Below are 24,260 nucleotides of genomic sequence, written 5' to 3' on the forward strand. Positions count from 1 at the left end.
GTGAATCAGCCTTGCTCAAGACTCAAACTTCACTTTCCACTGCTGGGGTCAGCTGGGGGTGATCAAAATAAAAAACAACTAGAGCCAAACATGCACGAAAAAAAAAAAAAATAAGCAGCAGCAAAAGCCTAATTACTCAGTGCCAGTAGTGGAGCTGGTATAGGTGGGGGAGTGGAGTAGCTCCACTACTGACAGACACAGACCACCTCTCTTTCCCAGGGTGAAAATGGAGTGGACTCAATGGACTAGACACAGGTCACTCTGCGTCAGGACTGGGACTGGCACAGATTGCAGAATTACATGGGAAGCAGGAGAGCGAACAAGAAGCAAGCAACTTGATCTCCTGTATTCATGCACGACCCAACAGAATCCAAAATAGTGTTGGCTTCTAAAATGTTTTCATGAACTCTGTCCATTCACTTTTTTTCTTAAAAAAAAAAAAATCGCTTGTTTTCAGACATCTTTCTGCTTAAGGCACATAAGTGAGTCTATTGCATGCCTTCCCAAAAGATACATATGCACAGCCATGAAAGGTTTTGATGTCTTAAAGGCATATGTAAAATATGCTTTCATTACGTCTTTCCTTGAACTATCATCCAACAGAATTCACCTTTACTTCTTGAGGGCGATGCTCAAATTCTTGCAATTGTTTTTCAAAATGGTATACAAGAACTGGAGCACATGGAGGTCTAAAATTGCTATGCAAGATTGAAGCATTCTGAAAAAAATTTTCCCCCAAAATGGTCCATTATCTATTAAAGCTCTAGACAGCTTACTGCAGCACAGAACAGCTGCAGAAGAAAAACAGGTACAACTTTCTCTTTGGGAAAAATAGGCCGGACTATAATAAACTGCTCATCTTCAAAAAATAAAAACTACAAAGGGGTAAGGAGAAAAGAACAAATATGGCTGAGGATAACTGCCAGCAAAAAAAGAAGCACACCACACTAAGGGCCTCAAAGGAATTGAATGGGCTTCCTATGATTTGCCGCACGGGAATCACTAGCGCAATTTAGTAACAGAGCCTTAAATGAATACTGTACCTCGCCAAATCAGCAGGGTATATTACCTTTTCATCTGGGTGTGTCTTTGCTGAATAAAATTGGCTCCAGGATGAACATCAGGACCATTACAAACAAGTTCCCTCATAAACATTATGTTCGCTTTGTTCACCTAGAGTATTTAAAAAAAAAACATTCAAAAAGCACAAAAGTTGTTTGCTGTTTTCTAGCTGAGCACTTTTTTAGGCCTAACTGCTAACCTCTACGTAGAAATGGTATAACACAATCACACATTATAATCAGATAGGACACCAAAACATCTTATTGTATTTTATTATGCTGTTTTAACATACAAATATATATTTTTTTCAAGACCAACTTTTCTTTAAAGCTTCCACTATGCTCTGCTGTACTTCTTTAACCCTGTTTGCAGTTCTGCATCCTTGCTAATGAATCCACCTAGCACCACAAGTAATTTATCACTTTCTACAGTTTGAGTTCTGGACAAACTGCTCTCCGGTCCTCCCTAATCCTTATCTCAGGCTGCATAGCCACCATAGTCACTAGCAACTCAAAGATATTAATGTGCCTTCTGGCACGGCTCAACAAGTTATCACTTGTCTGACAAAATAATGAGCCAAGGCTGGCTTTCAAAATCTGTCCTGGGTGCCAGCTTCGAGTGTACAGTGGTGCTGAGCATACCCAATATTGAACAAACTCCTTCACCAAATTAAAAAAAAAAAAAAGAGTAACTTCTGATTTTCAAAAGTTGGCTCCTATGCTGGGGATGGACAGACAGACAAATCCCCCCATCCCCAAGACAATTCACAATAAATATGCACAACATAAATTTGCCTACACAGGAGACTGGCATACTTCAAGCTTTTGTACATTCTCAAAACCTGACTGGTAGTGGAGGTCTCCAGATTAGATTCAGAAAGCACTGCTGTAATAACAGTATGTTCAGGGAAAAAATACACTTACTTTTTGACAACACTTCATGCAAAATATCCTTCATTTCATGAGTATATTTAGTTTTTAATTAAAGAGGTGCGAATTTATTCAACTGTAAGAAGATGTCACTACAAACAGTCATTGAATAAATAACATTATTTGTAAACCCTCCTGTATATATCACTCCCCCTATTCACACCATAATGCTTTTACCAGGTAATATCTATAGCCAAATCCACCCCCCCCCAAACTCAACCTACCAAAATGAATTCCAGAAAATTATCAAATAAGCCATGAAGAGGGCCTGTGTTATTACAGCCCTCTTTGATAATCAAAAAATGCCACACCCACCTCCTCCCACTCCAGATCTTCCACCTCTCTGAAGACCAAACCCAAGTCAACCCTCCAGTATCTATCCTACCTGTATTAACCTATAAAGACCTAGGTAACCCCCTCTCCCCCACCCCCACAGAACATTGAAAATTAGATGTCTGGCCCTAAAAGATCATGCTTTTAAATAAGCATCCCATGTCTCCAGGAATTGTTTACGGCGCTTATGGAGGCCCTGCACACCTTGAAGTTCCATCAAGCATAGATTGTGGAGCCTATTTCCCAGAAGGAAGGAGTGGTGGCCTGTGTCTAATTATTGAGAATACATTTCAATGCCACCATTCTAAGCTTTATAACCAACAGTCTATGGCTTTTTACGGTCACCCCAAAAGTTCGCTCCCAACCCAAGAACATATACCAAGGTTATCATTTGATATTTTGTCCCAATATCCCATTAAGGAAATGGACAATGGCAGCCCCCCCCCCCCCCCCTTCAAATGTTTGAATTTGGAGCATTATTTAAAATTGATTTTTCAGTTTAATATCTCTCATGATCTCTGTTTATTGTCTAATGTAAAAGGACTACTTGTGAGCTGGTCAGATCATTACGTGTTCTTATTTAACTTAAAATTATGCTAGGAAACACTTGGTTTTAAAGCCTTGCATAAAAAGTTATATCAAGAAGAACTATTATAGTCTCCCATAGCCATGGATATCTGGTATGACAAATTTGACTGCTGCTGCAAGATTTTGACATTTACCACTTAATAAAAATGGCCATAGTTTAACCATATTTGGCACAATGCTCACTCACTTAGAGAACAGAAATTAATGCAAAACATATTATGGTGATTTGTAAACAAGCTCACCTGAAGTCATTTTTAAATTCCCTAAAAAGCAGTTCATAATCATACAAAACTCAAATAGTAGTTAATTAATTTTTTCCTAAAATTCTGCATATGTGGGCCATTTACCTCTTTAGTTTTTTCAGGCTAACATCTGATTTGGTTTAGGCTCAAGTGTTATGTTTGACCATAGAACTTAGATGGCCAGTCATTAGCTTGTAGTTAACATGTCCATCTGGCTCATTGCTTCTCTTGGTTTCTATAAAGTTCAAGATTTACCTGTATAGATGCTAAGACATATTAACAAAACAGCCATATGCCAAGTCCCTACCCACCTGAAAGAGGTTATTATTTCACTCTGTGATACAAAACTCCCTTGACCATATGGATTTTAGACATATCCAATTTGCTCATTTTAGGGAAAAAGGGCAGAGAAAGTGGGGCTCTACAAATTCTGAGTTATTTAGATGACCAGAGCTTGTAACATTCTAGTCAGACGTGATTACAACATGGAAACTGACTTATTAGTATATTTACAGCATGAATACCATCTTGGTTAAAAATAAATTTTGCACTTTTTGATGAACATCTCAACCAAGATAAATGTGTCAAAAGCATCTAAAAAATTGATAGCGATTTGAGGTTGACACATGATTTATTTTTAAATCGGCTTATCTGGAATAATTCAACAGTCAAGTGTTTAAATGGTTTATCTTATTTTTAAATGGGCTGGGGAGGATAGGTCTAAATATAGTTTGGACCTCTGATTTTAGGTTTTAACCAATAAAAACATTGAAAAACATTGAAGACAAAATTTTAAAAGGTAAAATTATGTATCATACCTGATAATTTTCTTTCCATTAATCATAGCTGATCAATCCATAGACTGGTGGGTTGTGTCCATCTACCAGCAGGTGGAGATAGAGAGCAAACTTTTGCCTCCCTATATGTGGTCATGTGCTGCCGGAAACTCCTCAGTATGTCGATATCAAAGCTCCATCCGCAGGACTCAGCACTTAGAGAATTACACCCACGAAGGGACACTCTGCCCAGCTCACCACCGCCGAAACGGGGGAGGGGAATTAACCCAGCTCATCCCCACACAAGTGGGGGAGGGGAATCCGTCCAGCTCATCCCCGCGGAGCGGGGGAGGGACACCACACCCGCCGATGCGGGGGGATCTGGCTTATCCTGCAACCGCAACCGCGGGAGGAGCTGACTGACCCTAACACCGCCGAAGCGGGAGGGGTACAAAGCTGCCCTACAGCCGCACGAAGCGGGAGGGAGTGCCGGCAGAATTTAAATCTCAATCCAGCCCCGTAAAACGGAGGGGAGAGGAATGCAGCAGCTCACTGTAACACAAACTCGTCTCAACTCTTGAAGAATCCAAGTGAAAAAACTTGAACACGAAGTCTTTCTGAAGTAACTGAAGACTAAACTTGAACCTGAAATGCAACCAGAATAAAAACAGTACAGATATCTGGGAGGGGCTATGGATTGATCAGCTATGATTAATGGAAAGAAAATTATCAGGTATGATACATAATTTTACCTTCCATATCATCAAGCTGATCAATCCATAGACTGGTGGGATGTACCGAAGCAGTACTCACCCAGGGCGGGACATTGAAATCCCTGACCTCACCACTGAAGCTCCAAACCGGGCCTCCGCCCGTGCAGCCACAGTCAAGCGGTAATGCTTGGAGAATGTATGAGCCGAAGCCCAAGTTGCCGCCTTGCATATCTCTTCCAAGGAGACGGACCCGGCCTCTGCCATCGAGGCCGCCTGAGCTCTAGTGGAGTGAGCTTTCAGCTGGATAGGCGGCACCTTCCCCGCGGCCACATAAGCCGCTGGAATGGCTTCCTTGACCCATCTTGCCACTGTAGGCTTAGCAGCCTGCAGACCCTTACGAGGACCTGCAAACAGGACAAACAGATGATCCGATTTCCGGAACTCATTGGTCACTTCCAAGTATCTGATGATGACTCGTCTCACATCCAGAAATTTAAGAGCAGAGTACTCCTCTGGGTAGTCCTCCCTACGAAAGGAAGGGAGACAGAGCTGCTGATTCACATGGAAGCGAGAAACAATCTTGGGCAGGAAGGAAGGCACTGTGCGAATAGTCACTCCTGCCTCAGTGAACTGCGACATGAGAGTGCCTGGAGCTCGGAAACTCTTCTGGCTGAAGTGATAGCCACCAAAAAGACTGCTTTCAACGTCAGGTCTTTCAGAGATGCCCTCGACAAGGGTTCAAAAGGCGGCTTCTGCAATGCTCTTAGCACCAGGTTGAGATTCCACGCAGGCACCACTGAGTGCAGAGGAGGGCGCAGGTGATTAACTCCCTTGAGAAAGCGCACCACATCTGGCTGCGAAGCCAGGGAAGCACCCTTCAGGCGGCCCCTGAAGCAAGCCAGAGCCGCTACCTGGACTTTAAGGGAACTGAGCGACAGGCCTTTCTCCAGACCTTCTTGCAGGAACGCCAACACTGAAGAAATTGGAGCAGTGAAGGGAGAAAGTGAGCCTGCTTCACACCACGCTGCAAATAGACGCCAAACCCTGGCGTAAGCAGTAGAAGTAGAGCGCTTCCTCGCTCTCAGCATAGTGGCGATGACCTTGTCTGAGAAGCCCTTCTTTCTCAGACGCTGCCGCTCAATAGCCAGGCCGTAAGACCAAAGGGGGAGGGATCCTCCATCACCACGGGACCCTAATGTAACAGGCCCTGCTCCACTGGCAGCCGCAGAGGATCGTCGACTGAGAGCCTGATCAAGTCCGCATACCAGGGACGTCTGGGCCAATCCGGACCCACCAGGATTACCCTGCCGGGATGCTTTGCCACCCGGTCTAGCAACCTGCCCAACATGGGCCAGGGCGGGAACACATAGAGAAGCTCTTGAGTCGGCCACTGTTGAAGAGCATCTACTCCCAGGGATCGAGGGTCCCGTCCTCTGCTGAAAAAGCGCGGCACTTGGCAATTGGCCGATGACGCCATCAGATCTAGGCTCGGCTGGCCCCAGCGCTTCGTGATGTCCAAGAACGCCTGAGCAGATAGCTGCCACTCTCCGGGCTCCAAGGTATGGCGACTGAGAAAGTCCGCCTTGACATTCATGACTCCGGCAATGTGGGCCGCTGACAGCTGCTCCAGGTTCGCTTCTGCCCACTGGCATAGATTCATAGCCTCCTTGACTAGAGGGGCGCTCTTGGTACCTCCCTGACGGTTGACATAGGCCACAGCCGTGGCATTGTCCGACAGGACCCGTACCGGCTTCAACACCAGTACCGGGATGAACTCCAAAAGCGCCAACCGAATGGCTCTGAGTTCCAGGAGGTTGATAGACCACTTTGCCTCTGCAGGAGACCAGAGCCCCTGCGCTGTCCTTCCCAAGCAGTGGGCTCCCCAGCCCGACAAAGAGGTGTCCGTCGTGACGACAATCCACTCCGGGGTCACCAGAGGCATTCCCGCAGACAACTTGTCTGTCTGCATCCACCAGCTCAGCGCCTTGCGCACTGCTGGGTCCAAGGGAAGGCGCACAGCATAATCCTCCGACATCGGAGTCCAGCGCTGCAGCAGAGATTGTTGTAGTGGTCTCATATGAGCCCTGGCCCAGGGCACTACTTCCATCGTGGCCGTCATAGAGCCCAACAGCTGCACATAGTCCCAAGCCCGAAGAGGAGAGGCTACTAGGAACTGGTCCACCTGAGCCTGAAGCTTGACAATCCGATTGTCTGGCAGGAACACTCTGCCCACTTGGGTGTCGAATCGAACTCCCAGATACTCCAGGGACTGAGTCGGGCGCAGCTGGCTTTTCTCCCAGTTGATGATCCATCCCAGGGAGCTCAAAAGAGCAACTACCCGGTCCACAGCTTTGCCGCACTCTGCATAAGAGGGGGCTCGGATCAACCAGTCGTCCAGATAAGGACGGACTTGTACTCCTTCCTTTCGCAGGAAGGCCACGATGACCACCATTATTTTGGAAAAGGTCCGCGGAGCAGTAGCCAACCCGAACGGGAGGGCTCTGAACTGGAAGTGTCGGCCCAGGACTGCAAAACGCAGAAAGCGTTGATGAGGAGGCCAGATGGGAATATGCAAGTACGCTTCCTTGATGTCCAAGGATGCCAGGTACTCCCCTGCCTTCACTGCCGCTATAACAGAGCGGAGAGTCTCCATGCGAAAGTGCCGCACTTTCAAGGCCCGATTGACCCCTTTGAGGTCGAGGATAGGCCGGACAGAACCTCCTTTCTTTGGTACCACAAAGTAAATGGAGTAACGCCCCTTGCCAAGCTGACTTTCTGGCACCGGAACGACCGCACCCAGGCGGATCAGATTGTCCAAAGTCTGCTGCACTGCCACAGCTTTGACCGGAGACTTGCAGGGAGAGAGTACAAACCCGTCTCTTAAGGGTCGGCAGAACTCTAGCTTGTAGCCGTCTCTGATGACTTCCAGCACCCAAGCGTCTGAAGTTATTGTGGTCCACTCGCCCAGAAACGAGGACAGCCGTCCTCCAATCTGCACTGGGGCGTGGACCAAGACCCCGTCATTGGGTACGAGACCCTGGGGGAGGACCGGAGGGAGCACCTCCGGGACGGCGGTCTCTGCGAAAGGAATGCTGCTTGGGGGAGAAATTCCTCTTAAAGGAAGAGGGGGCAGAGGAACCCTGCAATAAACGTTTAAATAAACGTCGAAATAAACGCCTTTAAGGACGTTCAAAATTTTATTTTTTTTTTTTTTAACGGACCCAGCGGGAGGGGGGAGAAAAGGAGGGACCTGGCACCACCAGGTTTGCACTTGCTCAAAAGAGCCCTCAACCCCAGGCACTCAACAAAACCTAAGAATTAGGCTTGGAGGCCTAGCCAGAGCTGCTGCTGTGTGTGACCACCACCTGCTGAGATAGAGAACATACTGGGGAGTTTCCGGCAGCACATGACCACATATAGGGAGGCAAAAGTTTGCTCTCTATCTCCACCTGCTGGTAGATGGACACAACCCACCAGTCTATGGATTGATCAGCTTGATGATATGGAAACAGGTGTTAACTGGATAACAGAAACACATCTTTTCTCCTGGCATGTCTTGCATTCTCTAGTCTTTGTGCCTTTTCCACACTGATGACTAAGTAATACAAAGATATATTTGATTCCACTGCAAAAAAAAAAAAAAGCACCCAAAAATAGTACCTATAGCATAAAAACAATGAAACTCCATTTTTGTATTCTCAAAAAAAACTCCAAATAGCTGGGAAAGTATGCCTAAATTTATAACTAATGAACGGCTAAAGAACAGAAGCCTTAATTATACTTCATCTGTGTAGCAAGCTAGTTGTGAGGTCCTCCAAGATTTGATTTCATCACCCATTTTAATATTATTTCCAGCTTCTATGTAGTGTGATTCACCAATACAGCAACAGGGTTCCCCCCCACCCCCCAAAAAAAATTATACCACACACACAGAGGTAATTTTATAAAACGTTTATGCATATAAAATGCAGATATATGCACAGAAAAAGCCTCTTACAGAATTAGGTCACATCTAGTAGTATGCATAGTGCAAGTCAGCATGTACTTGTACAGCAGGCATGCTCAGGGGTGGAGTTTGGTTGTTCATGATTAACACATCCTACTATATAAATGAGGTGTGACAGATGTGCCACGCATGCGCTGCATGTCACAGATCTATCCCGAGTCACGACATTGTTACAGGCAGTAATAGCGGCACATAGAGGCAGAACCAGCAGATCACCGGCGGTCTGTAACAAACGCCCAACCCGCCTGCCCGGTCATTCATTGCCACCCAGAGATTCTTCTCTCTCCCATGCCCCCCCCACCTCCAGGCACCCACCGAGTCTCCGTTGCTCCTTTGAAAGCCCTGCCTGTCTGTAACCTTCCCTTCCAGGTCGTTCCCTCAGAGTCCTGCCCTCGCGAAAAGAGGAAATGATGTCAGAAGGCGGGACTCAGACTCAGAGGGAACGAACTCGAAGGGAAGGCTACAAACGGGCAGGGCTTTCAAAGGAGAATCGGTGGGTGGCTGGAGAGGGGAAGCAGGGGAGAGAGGAGAATCGCTGGGTGGCTACAGGGGGGGCACACACTCTCTGTCTCTCTCTCAACTCACTCTCACACTCTCTTTCACACAGACGTACACACACACACACACACACATATACACACTCACACTCTCTTTCACACAGACGTACACACACTCACACACATATACACACTCTCACTCTCCTCTCTCTCAACTCACTCACACTCTCTCTCTCACACACAGACGCACACACACACACTTTCTCTGTCTCACACACACACTCTCAATCTCTCTCTCAACTCACTCTCACACTCTCTCTCTCACACAGACGCACACATACACACTTTCTCTGTCTCACACACTCACTCACTCGCACACACACACACGTTCTCTGTCTCTCTCTCTCACACACTCACTCTCACACACACACATATATACACTCTCTCTCTTTACATTTCAGAAATAAAACATATTGCCCGTTTGGCTATTTCATTACATTACGCACAACAGAAATGTCGCCCGTTGTAACGGGCTTTATGGCTTGTTTATTTATAAAGTATGTGCTATCATTTACACCTGCTATTGTCTGCACGTTCAGTCTAGGTGCAATTTCAGCAGGCTTTGTGCCAGTACTTTATAAAAATACATAGGTGCCTATGGGGCTCATTTTTGAAACAGAAAAACGGCCAAAAAGCAGCACAAACTGGCATTTGGGCGTTTTAATTGTCATAATGTCCAAATCGCTGATTTTCTAAACATATTTAAGACGTTTTTCTATGCAGTTTGTCTGCAGTGTATCCAAATCACAAGGGGGTGTGACTGCAGAAGGATTTGGGCGTTCCCAAAACTTGGACGTTTTTCTGCCATAATGGAATGGAACAAAACAAAAACGTCCAGGGCTACAATTTAGACATTTTGATCTAGACCTGTTTTTATCACGACTAAGAAAAAGGTGCCCTAAATGACCAGATGACCACTGGAGGGATTAAGGCATGACCCCCCCCCCCCTCTCTTACTCCCCCAGTAGTCATTGACCCCCTCCCACCCCCACCAAAGCTGTGAAAGAAACAGTACATACCAGACTGTATGACAACATCAGAGGATATGGCCAGTCCTATTAGAGCAGCAAGCAGGTCCCTGGAGTAGCCTAGTGGTTGGTGCAGTGCACTGTAGAGAAGGGGACCCAGGCCCATATCTCATTCTGTTACACTTGTGGTGAAACGTGTGAGCCCTCCAAAACACACCAAAAACCCACTGTACCCACATATGGGCGACACTTGCAGCCAGCTATAAGGTTCTCTACTTTCCTTCCAACCCAAAACTACACCCCCACTCAACCCACCCCTCTAAACTACACCCCCACAACTACTCCTCACTCCAAACTTGTTATAAAATTCTCTTTTCTTCAAAGGAAATATGCTCTAAAAATGAATATAGTATATGCAAAGCTAAGTGACTGTACCACAAAAACTGCTGCAGAAGCTCAGCAGAATCTGAGCTGCCACAGAATATGGAAGTCTTTCAAGCTACTGCTTGTTTGTAGACCTTATTTTTAAGGTATTCATATGGATTAAACACAACACAGGCTACTTTATTCAAGCAACTAGTATCACCACAGTCCTAAGTTCTTAATCAGCCTAGAAAAATCCTGCAGAACATTTTAGGTAACTAGTTTCACTTGCAAATACCCAGTCACAACAAGCAGTATGACTTGACTTTTTTCCCTGAACACCAAGCTCAAAGGAAAATATGTGGAAAAACGAGGGCAAAAAGGTGAATTCTACTAAAAACTTACTTTTTCAGGAAAAGTTAATATTTTGGCAACATGGACAGGTACAGCCACTTCATCTATACGTAAATTAGGATCAGGTGATATAACTGTTCTTCCAGAGAAGTCCACTCTCTTTCCAGAAAGGTTTCCTCGAAACCGACCTATGAGTATCAACAAAAGAGTTACGCTGAAACCTCGATACAGAAAATATAGACCAGATTTGTTGAACATCCTCTTGTTCTACACAGAAGCAATGCTGGCCTCACGTGTCCTTGATACTGAAGGGACTATCATTGTATGTGTTCACTGCATACAGGCACCATTTTTCAATCAAGGGGCAGCCACTTTTTGTACACTGAGGTGCTGAATTTGCTGAACAACAGTCTAGCATGTATATAAATCAAGCATCAGCATTTTTTTAAAATATTAGAGTCCTAGGCTACGTAATTTAACTGCTACATTTCCTGGCATATAATCAGATAAATTGCATTCTTTTTTACTCAAGGGGAGGGAAAGGAGAGTGTGATTTCATCCTTTGCCTCTGGCAGCACACTGTCTTGAGCCATCTCTGTGGGAGAGTGAGGGAGTAGCCAACCGGTCAACATTTGAAAGTTAACTTAGGGCATCAGACACCCTAGGGCAAGCTTCCTCAAAAGTGAACAACCTACTGACCTACTTCCTGGTGCCCTATGCTAGTGTTGTATGTTACTATTACACTGAAGTGCATTCATCTGGCTCCATACCCATTTTATGTGATAAAATTTAATATAGTACTTCAACCTGACTCACAAGACAGCCTGTTAAAAATGCCTTTCTGTAGGAACTAATAAGTACAGTACCATATACCTTTTGAAAGACGAAATAATGCACAGAATGTAAATTTAATAAGTTTCTCAGTGTTCACCTGTTTATCAATTCCCTGATGCATTTAGCAACGTACGGAAAAAGTGTTAAGTGGGCACATGCCAAGACCCAAATTACACAGAACAAAAAATATCAAACTATTTTCTTCTCTAAAAGGGTTTGCGATACTATATTTTAGTACTGTGTAAATGTTAAAAAAACAAATTCCAGCCCACATAATTTTTTGAATAATTTATATTATAAAGCCCATTAACGGATGTTAAAACTTTGGATTTTGGTAAATTACGAATTCAACTTTTACTGGAGAATGCAATTCTGTATATTTCTTTTAGAGTACAAAACAGCCATACAGCAATAACTCTCTGTAATTTATTTGCTTTTCTAGGCCTGATGAGGACTGAACTTGGACAAATCGACTTTATACCTTTGAGCTCAAGGGCTGCAAATGAGCCAGATTTTCAGAATATCCCTAATGAATATGCATGAGAGATCTACATGCCCATCACCTTCACTGTATGCAATTCTGTCTCGTGCATATTAGGGATATCCTGAAAATCTAACCTCTTTGCAACTTTCAAGGAACGAACTTGGACAAGCCTGGTCTAGTGTATCATTAGTCATATCAATTCTTCAGCAAATTGAGCTGCCTTTTTAAAAATTCATTCACATACCTTGTTTTCCTTTCAATCTCTGGACAAAGCCTCTTGTCCACTTCTTAGGAGCCATGTTGAGAGGGATTCCAGAAAGCTCGCTGTTTATATAGAGTGCACACTGTAGCTGCAGGAAGTCCCAGTCTTCCATGATCATTTGTGTCTTGGCACCTGTTATCCTATGCTAAAGAAACAAATCCAAAGATGCCAGATGACTCTCAAACAAGTCAGTCAAATCTACTTGCCACATCAGAAGAAAAAAAGAGGTGCCCAATCATTCAATGCACATCAAAGCACTGTGCTGCAAATTTGACACATTTTGGATTGATTAGTGGTGTTTCAATTTTAAGTGCATTTTTCTGGAGCAAGAGTCTGCCAAGACTGTGTCCATCTGGTCTTCTGTTCATATGCATGGAAGTCAAACAAGTAAATGAATTTCGTTAAAATTCAGTACACAGGAGCGGGATTACAGGCCGTTGGAATATAATTTTATAGCACTGCAAAACAAAATTACATAATTGCCTGACCATTTTTACTGTTAATTCTCCATGGATGGATTTGCAGTTGCTGAGAGGAAGGGAAAGTGCCTTTGAATCATATTTACAGCATATACTTTAACTTGATCAAATGGGAGGAGTGAAAGTGAATGTTATTTAATTTTAATATTTAGGGAATGGAAGATTTTGCAGAGTTTCACAGAACTCCTGTGTAAGATGGACAGCATTCCCAGCGCATCTTGCAATTTATCAAGCTTCAAGAGCCTTTAATCAATTATAAAAAGGGAGGAACATTATACCAGGAATTATGTCCTTCCTTGAATAGTTTGATGAAAATTTTGAATTTTTCAAATACTTATAGAAACCAAGGTTTTTCATACCAATTTTCACTGAATTTATAGATAATCCCAGTAAATATTGTTCTTGTACAATTAAACTACAGTACAACATATCAGCTCTTGTTTATTTCTTGAGTGTTTTGATAGAGGCCAAAAGGCGATTGTATTGATGCTGGATCTGACTTCAGCTTTCAACGTAGTCAATCTTAAGATCATGCTTAATATACGAGTTGGGGTTGGTAGCTCTACTGTTGCACTGGTTCCAGTCTTTCAACATTTGATCATTCATAAAGTGTGGCTTTAGGTGATTTTTATTCTGACTCTTGGCAGGTATTCAAATAGGATACCACAGGCTTTGATGCTTTTACCCTAACTCTTTAAATATTCACCTTAGGCTAATGCAAGAATTGGACTGTATATAATGAAACACAGATGATTTATAGTACCATCAAGACTTTTGCTCATCTTGTGGCCCTGGCAGCATGAACTAGGGACAATGGTTTGAAGATTAGTTGTTTAAAAAATCTGAGGTCTTATGGATTAGTTGTTCATGTTTGTACCACACAACATGAGTTTATATTAAACAAACCTCAACAAATTTATTTTTATTTGGCTCATAAGGAACTGGTCACTAGTTCAGGAGCTCATTATGTCTACATTTGCCGATGGTAAAAAGCTTTTCAGACTATTAAAAGCTCGGCATTGAGTGCTTTGATATATGGCATTCTTTTCTTTTTTAAATATTTTAATGTACTGTAAACCACATAGACAGCTTTCATATGCAGTATATCAAGTGTAGTAAACTAACTTGTTGATAGTATACTCAGGAATCATTAGTCCTACTGTGAAAATATTACAGCTATTACCTGTTAAGTATGGTTGCCAATTTTAAAAAATAACATGGGCATTTAAGAATGAGATGTGAAGGACCAAGTTACCTCCAAAGCCATTTATGGGAATACCAACCAACCCAGGCATTACAGTCTGTACATGATGGATTACTAAAAGCAAGTAAATGAGATACAGTTGAAGAAAACATTCTCGTTCTCAGAACATTAAGACTGGCTCATGGTTTTTTTTGCGTTTTCTGCAATGCCCCAACACCAGCTGGTGGGTCCCACAGCAGAAACACTGCTTAACTGCCTCCACAGGAGTCACCATTCACCCCGACTGTCACAAACGCAGCACAGCGTGGTCTCCAGCGGTGAGTCAGGATCCCTCCCCCCTGCACCAAGTAGAATTTGCAGACCCCAAGCGGTTCAAAGTCTAACTTTAGTCCAACTTACCACTGCCAGCTGCTCCCCCCAACCTCACACTCTCCACAAGTCTTACCACAGATGAGAAAGGATCAGGACTGATAACTCTGTCCCATGCTCTCCAGTAAACCTTAAACCTTATTTTTTTTTTTTTTTTTTTAAGGAAAGGTTGTTGTGCAGGAAAAAGAAAGCTCCACAGGAAACAGGAGAGAGGTGAAGGGAGGGAAAAAGTAAATTCACGGGGCACCAAAAACAGGAATCTGAAGTCTTCCAAATATGACTTTGCTGACTCAAGCCACTAACAAAGCTCAACTGAGGACCAGTTGACCAACTGGACCAGGACCAGAGACTGAAAAGTGTGTCCATCCACCAACTGGAGATAGAAAATACCGAGGAACTGGACTGGATGCCAAGAAAGATGTCTCAGCTCTGTTCTCTATCTCTACCTGTTGGTTGATCGATACAACTATCCCACAGGTTGTGGAATAGTGGGAAGCTACATAATGGGAAAAAAACATGTTTTTTAATTTGCATAAAAATAAATTAAATGCTGCTGTTTCTATGCACATCCCAACCAAAACCTGTTTCAAGTGCATCTGAACCTAGCTTGTAGATAACCATAAAACATCAAAATCTCTAAACACCAACAATACTGCATACTTGTCAGAACATAATGATGCTGAAAATACTTAGAGAGACAAGATATGCCATTAATAAAATCAAGTGCTTGATATTTGGGTATACTTTTATACAGCCATAAAAACTCAACTGCACAGATATTATAACCAAAAAATGTAAAAGATTTGTATAACTGTGAAGCACTTAACTAAACTAAGATCCTGTGTTTTCCATGCAAAGGAATTAGCGCGTGCTTAACAAGAGGTACAAGTGGCTGCAGAAGTTATTGTACAGTATTTGAATTTTTCAGGAATAACACTAACTAACCTTTTTGATTACATCATTGAGAAAGATGATCTCTGTCAGCTTCATGGTAAGATCATCCTCATTTGTGCCAGACTTGAGGTCACTGATCACAGATGGACGGATACAAAGTGGAGGTACCAGTAATCGGGTCAGGATCAGGTCTGAAGGCTTCCCTGCTTCTGGGTTCATCAATAGCAGAGGGACGTCTTCTGCAGGAATTCTTCTGAACAGGTTTAACACCACCAAAGGATTCAAGTTTTCCTGCCAATGAAAAACATTTTTATAAGACTTTATATATTGAATATTTCAAAATATAAGGAATAAGCGATGTATATTCAGAGCACAGGTTTGTTGCCTCAGATATGAAAACTTCTTGCATATATTTCACAGTCCTGTCTGAAGAGGAGAAACTGCCAATCTCTTCTGTACCAAACTAAGAAGAAATCCCTACAGCCCGTCACATAAGTGACTAGTATGTCCTCCTATATCAATATAATAATAAACAATTGTAATATTTTGAGCACAGGTTAGTGGTTTCTAATTTACATTTCTACAGTTATAAACCAGTAGGCTGGACTTCAGTGCTGGGCAAAATACTGGAAACTATTATAAAGAATAAAGAATAAAATTACGGAACACACAGACAAATATGTGGAGGAGTGGTCTAGTGGTTAGAGCACCGGTCTTGCAATCCAAAGGTGGCCAGTTCAAATCCCGCTGCTGCTGCTCCTTGTGATCTTGGGCAAGTCACTTAACCCTCCATTGCCTCAGATACAAATCTGGATTGTGAGCCCTCCTCGGACAGAGAAATATCCAGTGTACCTGAATGTAACTCACCTTGAGCTACTACTGAAAAAGGTGTGAGCAAAATCCAAATAAATAAATAAATATGGTTTAATGGCATAGAGTCAACATGGATTCAGCCAAGGGAAGTCTTGCCTCACCAATTTGCTTCATTTCTTTGAAGGCATGAATAAGTATGTCAATAAAGCTGAGGCGGTTGATGTAGTGTATCTAGATTTTCAGAAAGATTTTGACAAAGTGCCTCATGAGAGGCTCCTCAGAAAACTAAAAAGTCATGGGATAGGAGGCAATGCTCTGTTGTAGATTAGGAATTGGTTGCTGGACAGAAACAATGGGTAGGGTTAAATGGCCATTTTTCTCAATGAAGGAGGGTCAATAGTGAAGTGCTGCAGGGATCTGTGCTGGGACTGGTGCTATTTAAGATATTTATAAATGATCTGAAAAACAGAATGATTGAGGTGATTAAATCTGCAGACGACACAAAACTATTCAAAGTTGTCAAAACATATGCGAACTGTGAACAACTGGGTATCCAAATGGCAGATGAAACTTAATGTGGACAAATGCAAAGCGATGTTCATTGGGAAGAATAATCCACATCATAGTTACCTGATGCTAGGGTCCACTTTGGGAGTCAATACCCAAGAAAAAGATCTAAGTGTTATTATAGACAATACACTAAATTCTTCTGCCCAGTGTGCGGCGGACAAAAAAGCAAACAGGATGCTAGGAATTATTAGAAAAGGGATGGTAAGTAAAGCCAAGAAAACTATAATACCTCTGTATTACTCCATGGTGCGATCTCACCTTAAGTACTGCACTCAATTCTGGTCGCCATTTCTCAAAAAAAGCTATAGCCATATCTCAAAAAAGCTAAAGTGAATTAGAAAAGGTTCAAAGAAGAACAACCAAAATTATAAAGCGATGAAACTCCATACTACAAATCCCAGGGCAAACAGTTGTTTCCCCTGTCTGTCTCAATAGCAGACTATGGATTTTTCCTTCAGGAATTTGTCCAAACCTTTTTTTAAACCCAGATACACTAACCGCTGTTACCACATCCTCCGGCAAAGAGTCCCAGAGCTTAACTATTAGTTGAGTGAAAAAAAATTTCCTATTTGTTTTAAAAGTATTACCATGTAACTTCCTCAAGTGCTGCTGAATATCAGTTCTAAATGGTTCTATGCTATCCAATTAAGTATGGCTCCATCCAGACACATAACCAGTTAGTGATGATATTCAGACCACTAACTGCTTAAGTAAGAAGATATAGTTAAACAGCAAAAAACCTGTCCTAACTGGGCACCAGTCTGAATATCGGCCGGAACCTGGTTAACTTCCGGGTAGTGGCCTAAGGGACTCCTGGTGCCCCCTCCTTCCCCTCCTCGATCCCAACCTCTCTCCCCCTGAAGACAATAAGCCCCAGACCAGCCCCCCTCCCACCACACCCAAGTACCACTAGGGGTTGCAGCAGCCATTTTGAAGCCACAGCTGTAACTGGCAGGAACAAGTGGGCACACTCCTGCCCACGGGACCCCCTAGACCACCAGGGATAAAAAAGTAAGCGTTAGGGGCCTACAGGGGTAAGCATGGTCTAAGGCTTACTGCCCGGGGGTGGGGGGAGGAAAGAAATCAGGAGTAGGTGAGGGAACCTGCTTCTACTTATGCGGGTCCCAGCCAATACTCAGCTGGAGCTCAGCATATGATGTCTTAGCCCTGGGTATTCAATGCTGGTGCCCGGACATTACTCAGACTTGACTATCTCGGGCTAATTCTGCCTGCCTCTATTTTCTCGCAGCAATTGCAGAGCTGATGTGTGTCCCTTTTGGCTCATAAGACAGACATGAGCCTACAGTGCCCAGATTCAGGACACAAGAAATGGAATAGAGACATCTTGCATGAGTAAGTTCCTAATGTGTCTTTCCAAGTAGGGCAAGGCTAGAAACTGTCATGATCCACAATGAAGACAGAATTAAAAAAAAAAAAAAAACAGTAGCAAAAAACCCCCCACAGATATACTTTCCTCACTTTTCCAAAATAAAAAACAAAGTTGAAAAACTGAAGAAAATTATTGTGGGAAAAAAACATTTTGGACAGCTTTGTTTCATGTCTGTTACAGTGAAAAACAGAAAACCGAGGGGACTGAGGAGACTGCACTGTTAACGAGGGATATGCACCAACAGAAAAAAGTACCAGATGACCTCACCCCACTTGTGTGCCTTAATTCAAGCCTGCTTGTTGATGGAGGATATAGTGTTCAAATTTGTAGTTCAATGAAGATATTTGAATTAAAACATCTTCCACAGGATTTCATTCAATATTCTACAAGAAAATAATATTCTCAAAAGAAGTTCCCCGTCTATCCTTGGTGGGAGAGGGGTAAATGATAGAGGAAAAAATATTTCTGAATATTTATTTCATTTTCTCTGGGCTTTCATATTCTAACTATAATGCTGTAAGATATTCAGGCACAGCATCTTTGTTATAGATATTTTGGATTTATTTCAGAATATATGACCAAAATTATTTTGCCCGGTTTTGGTATTTATTCATGCTTTACGTTTACAAACCAGTACTGTAGGAGTGGAGGATTGGCCTAATGGTTAGTGTAGCAGGTTGCAGATCTGGGGAACTGGGTTTGATTCCTGCTACTGCCTGATGGTCAGCAGTGGGTTGAGATCCCGGAAAACCAGGTTCAATTCTCTCTGCAGCTCCATGTGACCGTGGCCAAGTCACTTAATCCTCTATTGCCCCAGGTACAACAGTAGTACAATATACTACTTAGACTGTGAGCCCACTAGGGACAGTCCCAGTACCTGTAAAATGAAACTGTGAACCGCTTAGGTCTAAGCAGTATATAAATACCTAAAATGAAATGAATGAAACTAAGAATCAACTGCCAAAAAGTACCAATAATCCAGTCATCTTAAGTGGCATGAACTATGAACTCAATTACTGCTTACTCTGGCAAATAAAGCTTCCCTGGGAAGTGGATATCTATAGTAGACACACTCAGACTCACTCACCTGTGCTCTCCCCAATAAGGATTCCACTTCTTTGTTATGTTCAATGGCTGTTTCAAAAGACTGAAGGAAATAAGATACTACAGGATCCACCACTTTCTTATTAGTTTTATATTTCTCATGGATTATCTTTAACAACCCACACTTCTTCACAGAACCTGAACAGAAAAGAAAGGAAACTGCATATAAATAAAACACACAAAAACCAATTCTCTAATTGTGAAAAGCACAGAAAAAGAAGTAAAACATAAGAATCACAGAAAATGTTTAAATTTTTGTGTAGAACAGAGCAAAGGCAGATGAAGTTCAATGTTGACAAGTGCAAAGTGATGCATGTGGGTAAGAGGAACCCGAATTATAGCTACGTCTTGCAAGGTTCCGCGTTAGGAGTTACGGATCAAGAAAGGGATCTGGGTGTCGTCGTCGATGATACGCTGAAACCTTCTGCTCAGTGTGCTGCTGCGGCTAGGAAAGCGAATAGAATGTTGGGTGTTATTAGGAAGGGTATGGAGTCCAGGTGTGCGGATGTTATAATGCCGTTGTATCGCTCCATGGTGCGACCGCACCTGGAGTATTGTGTTCAGTACTGGTCTCCGTATCTCAAAAAAGATATAGTAGAATTGGAAAAGGTACAGCGAAGGGCGACGAAAATGATAGTGGGGATGGGACGACTTTCCTATGAAGAGAGGCTGAGAAGGCTAGGGCTTTTCAGCTTGGAGAAGAGACGGCTGAGGGGAGATATGATAGAAGTGTATAAAATAATGAGTGGAATGGATCGGGTGGATGTGAAGCGACTGTTCACGCTATCCAAAAATACTAGGACTAGAGGGCATGAGTTGAAGCTACAGTGTGGTAAATTTAAAACGAATCGGAGAAAATTTTTCTTCACCCAACGTGTAATTAGACTCTGGAATTCGTTGCCGGAGAACGTGGTACGGGCGGTTAGCTTGACGGAGTTTAAAAAGGGGTTAGATAGATTCCTAAAGGACAAGTCCATAGACCGCTATTAAATGGACTTGGAAAAATTCCGCATTTTTAGGTATAACTTGTCTGGAATGTTTCTACGTTTGGGGAGCGTGCCAGGTGCCCTTGACCTGGATTGGCCACTGTCGGTGACAGGATGCTGGGCTAGATGGACCTTTGGTCTTTCCCAGTATGGCACTACTTATGTACTTATGTAAGGCCTTTAACTAAAAACAGCACCTATCCTGCCAAATGCAGAATATTTGGTCAACTAAAATTTGTTGAATGCAGGTTCTGGGAGGAGATTATGAGGCATATTTTCAAAGCAATTAGACTTACAAAGTTCCATAAATTACAATGAGGCTTACTTTCAAAGCACTTAGACTTACAAAATTATATAGAAACCTACAGAACTTTGTAAGTCGAAGTGCTTTGAAAATAAGCCTCAATGTAACTTTGTAAGTCTGTTTTGAAAATATGCCTTACTGTAACCTAAAGAACTCTGTACATTTAAGTGCTTTGAAAATGAGCTCCTTTACATACTTATCATTCACAATACACATGTATAATACTGGTTAAAGCCTGTGTTACAGGACTGTTCAGTGAGAAAGTAGTATATAAGGTGAAACTTAGTCTTATCTGTTAATTTTCTCTTTTAGTCTTCCTAGGCTAGTCTAAAAAAGTGGGTTATGTCTCCTTCCTACCAGTAGATAGAGGTAGATCTACTAAACTACCCAGGTCATATTACCAGTATAAGGACCAATGCACTCTAGAATTCTTCAGTATGCTACCCCAAGTAACCCCCTTTTTAACCACTGCAACCAGTAACATTAAAATTGCTATGAACTATTTACAGCAACAAAGCAAACAAGGGAGAAAAGATCCTGCAGAATTCCCAAGAGCTATAGTCTTCCAAAATGGGTCCTGGAGTGATCTAGCAAGGTTAAACAAAAGGACATTAAAAGGTAAGACTAAATTTCACCTTCCTTAGAGTTCTTGCTACACCAGTTCGTACAAGTATTATCTACCCAAGCAGAATCTCACTAGGAGGGGAAAGCCAAGACTTCCTAAACTACCTGCCTGCCAGATCACCTTTGGCTCTTAAATCTACCCTATAATGCTTCATGAAAGAATGGAGCAACAACCAGGTTGCTGTTCTGCAAATCTCTTGTGGCAAAACTGCCTAGGCCTCCACCAAGGTCGAATGGGCCCTCATGCCATCCAGTACTTGCTTGCCATGATAAATATATGCAGCCAATGGCTGCCTTGATCTGCTGAACTACTGACGCTTTAGAGGCCGCTTGACCCTTACATAGTCCATGAACTACGACGAACAACTGATCAGAGTCAGAAAGAGATCATTTGGCATCTAATGATCACCGAATGGTGTAGTTCAATATTAAGGTCACAGGGAAGGCTATTCAAGCTCGAAGGTCCTAGATTGCAAAAGAACTTCCTTTGCCAAGATGGGGAAATTTCTCGAGGAACAGCTAGTTGGACAGGAACTGCTAATGGAAATAGAACCCAAGTGGGCAAAACTGAAAGGAGTTATTTTAAAGGCGACAGACCTTTATGTTAGAAACTTACATAAAAGTAAGAGGAAAAGAACACTGCTTTGGTTCTCAAATGTAGTAGCCGAAAAGAAAAGGGAAAAAAAGCTTAGTCTTTATACATTACAAGATGACAGAGAGAGAGAGAGAAAAACAGGCAAAAGAGGCAAAAATACCTAGAGAAGCTGGAAAAGCCGTCAGGAAAGCAGAGAGGCAAATGGAAGATAGCTGATACGGTAAAACTGGGGGACATGATGTTTTTTTTAGATATGTAAGTGAAAGGAAAAGAGCCACAATCAGCCTTGAGCCTCACAATGATGAGGGGGAGGAATATGTAGAAGCTGATAAGGATAAAGCTGAACCGCTCAACAATTATTTTGTTCTGTGTTCACGGATGAAAGGCCGGGGGCAAGACCACAGAAAACAATTGCAAATGGTGATGGATGTACGGTAGACCAGGACCGATTCTCAGAAGACTGTGTTCGTGAGGAGACAGCTAGCTAAACTAAAAGTAGACAATGTGATAGGGCTTGATGTGATACATCTGAGGGTATTCAAGGAACTTGGAGAAGTTCTGGCGGCTCAGCTGTCTGACCTCTTTAATGCTTCCTTAGTGTCTGGAGTGGTCCTGGAGAACTGGAGAAGGGCAGATGTGGTTCCCCTACACAAAGACAGAAGTAAGGAGGAGGTTACAAATTACAGACTGGTCAATCTGACCTCAGTGGTTAGTAAACTAATGGAAGCACTTCTAAAGTGGCAGATTGTGAGCTTGCTCAAAATGAATGGACTACAGGACCCGAGGAAGCATGGTTTCAGTAGAGGGAGGTCTTTTGTTAGACAAATCTGATTTAGCAAAGCCTTTGACACGGTTCTGCACAGGCGACTGATAAATAAACTTGAGTACCCTCAGAATGGGACCTAAAGTGACTGACTGGGTTAAAAACTGGTTAAATGGAAGGAGACAGAGAATAGTGGTAAACAGAGCTTGCTCCAAAGAAAAAGATATAATCAGTGTTGTATCGCAGAGACCAGTCCTTGGGCTGGCTCTTTTTAACATCTTTGTGAGTGATATTGCGGAAGGTCAATCTGGTAAGGTTTGTCTCTTTGTGGATGATACCAAACTCTGTAATAGGATGGACACCCTGGAAGGGTGAAGTGCTTCTGTGTACGAAGGAGGAGCAGAACTTCAGGGTGATTGTGACTGATGATCTTAATGTAGCCAAACAGGTAGAAAAGGCAATGGTCAAAGCCAGAAGGATGCTCGGGTGCTTCAGAAGAGGGACGACCAGCAGGAGTAGAGAAATACTAGTGAATTCAGAGTGCACCAGCCCTTATACCGGTAATGTCACTGGAAAGCTTTACCTCCATTTGCAGGTAGGAAGGGGACAATTCACTTGCTTGGACTGGTCTAGCAAGAATACCAAGGAAGAGTTTGAATAAAATTTCCTGAATGTCCTTTTAACAGCTAAATTAGCAAAGACGGTAAAGCAAATGCTAATAAACTAAACTAAAAAGTTAGCAAACTTATGTAAAACATGCAAAACAGTGAACATATTTACAGATCCTTGACCTTCTGGGCAGGTTACAAGAAAGCTTTGGTCTGGACTTGTCTAAAGTTCTCCGTTCGAGGTCGTGCACTTTATATTCTCTCACCATTGAAGGCACCACAGTGATAGCAGTTGTTTTTTTTCTTGCATTTGTCAGCAACTTTCTTTTTCAGGCCCCGTTTCTGCAGGTAGGTTAGTCCAGGTCGTTTCAAGTAATCTAGAAAAAGCTTCCTTTCCTCAGGAGACAGCATGATACGCGAACATGTTTTACATATCATCTTTAAATACAAAAAAAACCAAAACATTTAATTTGTTTAGAGCAATAAGTTCTTTGGTCTCACTTTACTTTCATTATGCACATAAAGAAAAAGTCAACTACCGGAGAAAAGAACAAAAGCTTCCTGAGCATATATGCAACAGAGAAATGTAAAATATGACAGCAGATAAAGAAAAGCAAGGCCAATCCAGTCCACCCAATGCCATACACTCCAGTTCATCTTTGGCTTTACCATCTCTCCAACTATCCCATGCTTTCCTGAATTCTGCTATGGCTTCTACTACCTTCCTCTGGACGGACACCCTATTCATGAATGTTTCATCTTTGAAACTCATAACCTCTTGTTCAAGAAACTCCTTTCTACATTGAAATGCCTGTTTATTGTGCATTATATGCATATATGCATTTGAAACACTTTCATATTCTCTCTCTTCTTTAGGAGTATGCATATAAAGCACTATAACCAGCTAGACTGAAGTGATCCTCATTTAATATACCCAACAATCAGTGCAACACCATTTGGATGTAGGTTAGCAAGCAGACTGTGAGAACAGCATCTAAGTAAATCGATTCAAAACGGTTTCTACCAAATGCAGAGGGGTCAACCAGTTCAGTTTTCAGGCTATCCTTAATGAATATTCATGCAACA

General features: G+C 42.6%; 1 protein-coding gene across 1 annotated transcript in view; it reads right to left on the reverse strand.

The window, feature by feature from the left end:
• POLR3A (RNA polymerase III subunit A) overlaps positions 1-24,260 on the reverse strand; it is a 206,841-nt gene that overhangs the window by 174,648 nt on the left and 7,933 nt on the right. The window contains exons 4-9 of the mRNA XM_030203237.1: positions 23,441-23,612; positions 19,278-19,432; positions 15,469-15,708; positions 12,454-12,616; positions 10,943-11,079; positions 1,070-1,173 (exon numbers count right to left, since the gene is read on the reverse strand). Of these exons, the coding sequence (XP_030059097.1) occupies positions 1,070-1,173; positions 10,943-11,079; positions 12,454-12,616; positions 15,469-15,708; positions 19,278-19,432; positions 23,441-23,612 (971 nt within the window). The remainder of the gene's footprint in view (positions 1-1,069; positions 1,174-10,942; positions 11,080-12,453; positions 12,617-15,468; positions 15,709-19,277; positions 19,433-23,440; positions 23,613-24,260) is intronic.

The sequence above is a fragment of the Microcaecilia unicolor genome, chromosome 5, assembly GCF_901765095.1.
Source record: "Microcaecilia unicolor chromosome 5, aMicUni1.1, whole genome shotgun sequence".
Taxonomy (NCBI): domain Eukaryota; kingdom Metazoa; phylum Chordata; class Amphibia; order Gymnophiona; family Siphonopidae; genus Microcaecilia; species Microcaecilia unicolor.